Source organism: Pseudochaenichthys georgianus, unplaced genomic scaffold (assembly GCF_902827115.2).
Source record: "Pseudochaenichthys georgianus unplaced genomic scaffold, fPseGeo1.2 scaffold_950_arrow_ctg1, whole genome shotgun sequence".
Lineage (NCBI taxonomy): Eukaryota > Metazoa > Chordata > Actinopteri > Perciformes > Channichthyidae > Pseudochaenichthys > Pseudochaenichthys georgianus.
The window spans coordinates 45,001-49,042 of record NW_027263475.1 but is presented as its reverse complement, the minus strand read 5'-3'; the positions used below and the strand labels follow the sequence as shown (position 1 = coordinate 49,042).

Genomic DNA, 4,042 nt, shown 5'->3' with positions numbered 1-4,042 from the left:
ATGTTAGGTCCCCCCCTAGAGGAGGTGAGGTCCCCCCCTAGAGGAGGTTAGGTCCCCCCCTAGAGACCCAAACAGCACACAAAGGTTAAAGGTCAGCATATCATAATGTTAAAATGTGCTAAATATAGACACTGCAAAACAAGGGGGGGGAAAAGTAGCTCTCATCCTAAAAAACGTGCTAACGTGCTAACGTGCTAACGTTCTGTAAATCTACAGTTGAATTTGCTGTTTCTATAAATGTCGTAGTACGCTGATGATGATGCTGTTTATCTAACTGTTTGTCCCCCCTCCCCTCAGCAGCCAAGGTGCATGATGGGATCTTTCCGGCGCCCTCGGCCTCGCTTCATGAGTTCTCCGGTTCTCTCGGACCTGGCCCGGTTCCACGCCAGCTCCCCGTCGCTCTCCAACACCAGGGTGTGGAACAGGTGGAAACATTTAATATGTCATTTACTCAGGATCTCTCCTATCCTTATTGATGTACTACATTTCCCAGAATGCATTACACTACATACTGATATACACCTGAACTCAGTGGCGTGCACAGACATTTATAGGGGCAGGTGCTCAAGAGGAAAAATAAGGGCACCTTCTGAGTCGTCATGGCGGTCGCGCCGAAATTGTGCGCAAAAATTCGGATTTTGTTAGTTTCTTTTCGGTTTTTGGGTTACGGTGCGTCCACACAGCAGCTTCAGAAGAGTCTTCCACCGCTTCCAACACTTCTCTGCCCATTGACTTTGAATGGGGATGACGTCACTTTGCCTCGCTTTTCGCCGAACTGCATTGTGGGGGAGCAAACATTTTGAATGCAGGACTTTTACTGTAACAGAGTATTCCTACACTCTGGTACTTCTACTTTTACTCAAGTACAAGATCTGAGTACTTCTACTTTTACTCTAGTACAATCTCTTATACCACCTCTGTTTATAGCCTATGAAAAAAACTATTAGAAAACGAAGGCTAAAGCTAACGTTAGCAGATAGTGACAATGATATTGCGACAGAAAAACATTTCAGTTCACATCACGCTCTGCCGCTCTGCTCTGAACACCTGAACGGCCCAACAGCTGTTCACCAGCGGCTCAGTCGGTGCCGCAGTGACTCCGCAGCTAACGAACGCACCGTAGCTAATGTAGCTGACCCTCACCCGGAGCAGCAGAGTTCAGCCGACAGGCAGGAAGACTCGAGCACACAGCTCGCGCTTCATATATTAAAAAATAACACGACCGCAGATTATTTCGGCGATTAGATAAAATGTAAATTATATTTGACGCAACTTTAGTTACATTTCCATGACTTTTCCAAAACTTTGGGAAAAACATTGTTTTCCATGACTTTTCCAGGTTTTCAATGACCGTACGAACCCTGGTTAGTTTAGCATCTGATTTAGGGGACTAAACAATACACTCGTTGTATTAGTTACCTGGTGGTTACTTACTTGGTCGTCACGAGGGCACTTTTAATCGTGCTGCTGCACCACACACCCGCCGTGGCCTGTCTGACTGACTGACTCTGCGTGCTGCGCGTTCACGTTGAGAGCAGGGAAGGGAGGGGCTGCAGCCAGGGCACTACGGGAGTGCCGCGGGGCACATGTGGGGATGTTTGACAAAATTACAACGCGCATTTGTGGCATTGTATATTAGAAGCTTTTAATCCAGAATTGATCGATGTTACCATGAGCCACATACAGTACACTGTAAAAAAACAAACGAACTTTCAAAAGGGCACATTGCTGTCGAGAGGGCAAAACGGGCAGGTGCTCAAGCACTACCTAGAGTCTATGTGTGCACGTCTGTGCCTGAACATCAGCAGGAGAGGACTCTTTAAAGTAGAGACACTACATACTGATATACACCTGAACATCAGCAGGAGAGGACTCTTTAAAGTAGAGACACTACATACTGATATACACCTGAACATCAGCAGGAGAGGACTCTTTAAAGTAGAGACACTACATACTGATATACACCTGAACATCAGCAGGAGAGGACTCTTTAAAGTAGAGACACTACATACTGATATACACCTGAACATGAGCAGGAGAGGACTCTTTAAAGTAGAGACACTACACACTGATATACACCTGAACATCAGCAGGAGAGGACTCTTTAAAGTAGAGACACTACACACTGATATACACCTGAACATCAGCAGGAGAGGACTCTTTAAAGTAGAGACACTACATACTGATATACACCTGAACATCAGCAGGAGAGGACTCTTTAAAGTAGAGACACTACATACTGATATACACCTGAACATCAGCAGGAGAGGACTCTTTAAAGTAGAGACACTACATGCTGATATACACCTGAACATCAGCAGGAGAGGACTCTTTAAAGTAGAGACACTACATACTGATATACACCTGAACATCAGCAGGAGAGGACTCTTTAAAGTAGAGACACTACATACTGATATACACCTGAACATCAGCAGGAGAGGACTCTTTAAAGTAGAGACACTACATACTGATATACACCTGAACATCAGCAGGAGAGGACTCTTTAAAGTAGAGACACTACATACTGATATACACCTGAACATCAGCAGGAGAGGACTCTTTAAAGTAGAGACAGTACATACTGATATACACCTGAACATCAGCAGGAGAGGACTCTTTAAAGTAGAGACACTACATACTGATATACACCTGAACATCAGCGGGAGAGGACTCTTTAAAGTAGAGACACTACATACTGATATACACCTGAACATCAGCAGGAGAGGACTCTTTAAAGTAGAGACACTACATACTGATATACACCTGAGCATCAGCAGGAGAGGACTCTTTAAAGTAGAGACGCTACATACTGATATACACCTGAACATCAGCAGGAGAGGACTCTTTAAAGTAGAGACACTACATACTGATATACACCTGAACATCAGCTGGAGAGGACTCTTTAAAGTAGAGACACTACATACTGATATACACCTGAACATCAGCAGGAGAGGACTCTTTAAAGTAGAGACACTACATACTGATATACACCTGAACATCAGCAGGAGAGGACTCTTTAAAGTAGAGACACTACATACTGATATACACCTGAACATCAGCAGGAGAGGACTCTTTAAAGTAGAGACAGTACATACTGATATACACCTGAACATCAGCAGGAGAGGACTCTTTAAAGTAGAGACACTACATACTGATATACACCTGAACATCAGCGGGAGAGGACTCTTTAAAGTAGAGACACTACATACTGATATACACCTGAACATCAGCAGGAGAGGACTCTTTAAAGTAGAGACACTACATACTGATATACACCTGAGCATCAGCAGGAGAGGACTCTTTAAAGTAGAGACGCTACATACTGATATACACCTGAACATCAGCAGGAGAGGACTCTTTAAAGTAGAGACACTACATACTGATATACACCTGAACATCAGCTGGAGAGGACTCTTTAAAGTAGAGACACTACATACTGATATACACCTGAACATCAGCAGGAGAGGACTCTTTAAAGTAGAGACACTACATACTGATATACACCTGAACATCAGCAGGAGAGGACTCTTTAAAGTAGAGACACTACATACTGATATACACCTGAACATCAGCAGGAGAGGACTCTTTAAAGTAGAGACACTACATACTGATATACACCTGAACATCAGCAGGAGAGGACTCTTTAAAGTAGAGACACTACATACTGATATACACCTGAACATCAGCAGGAGAGGACTCTTTAAAGTAGAGACACTACATACTGATATACACCTGAACATCAGCAGGAGAGGACTCTTTAAAGTAGAGACACTACATACTGATATACACCTGAACATCAGCAGGAGAGGACTCTTTAAAGTAGAGACACTACATACTGATATACACCTGAACATCAGCAGGAGAGGACTCTTTAAAGTAGAGACAGTACATACTGATATACACCTGAACATCAGCAGGAGAGGACTCTTTAAAGTAGAGACACTACATACTGATATACACCTGAACATCAGCAGGAGAGGACTCTTTAAAGTAGAGACACTACATACTGATATACACCAGAACATCAGCAGGAGAGGACTCT

At 43.6% G+C, this 4,042-nt stretch overlaps 1 protein-coding gene across 1 annotated transcript in view; it reads left to right on the top strand.

The window, feature by feature from the left end:
* The first annotated feature begins 298 nt into the window (after positions 1–298).
* The window catches only part of LOC117444837 (proline-rich protein 5-like), a 22,366-nt gene continuing 18,622 nt past the window's right edge, over positions 299–4,042 (top strand). The window contains exon 1 of the mRNA XM_034080212.2: positions 299–425. Within this exon, the coding sequence (XP_033936103.1) occupies positions 310–425 (116 nt within the window). The 5' untranslated portion in view covers positions 299–309. The remainder of the gene's footprint in view (positions 426–4,042) is intronic.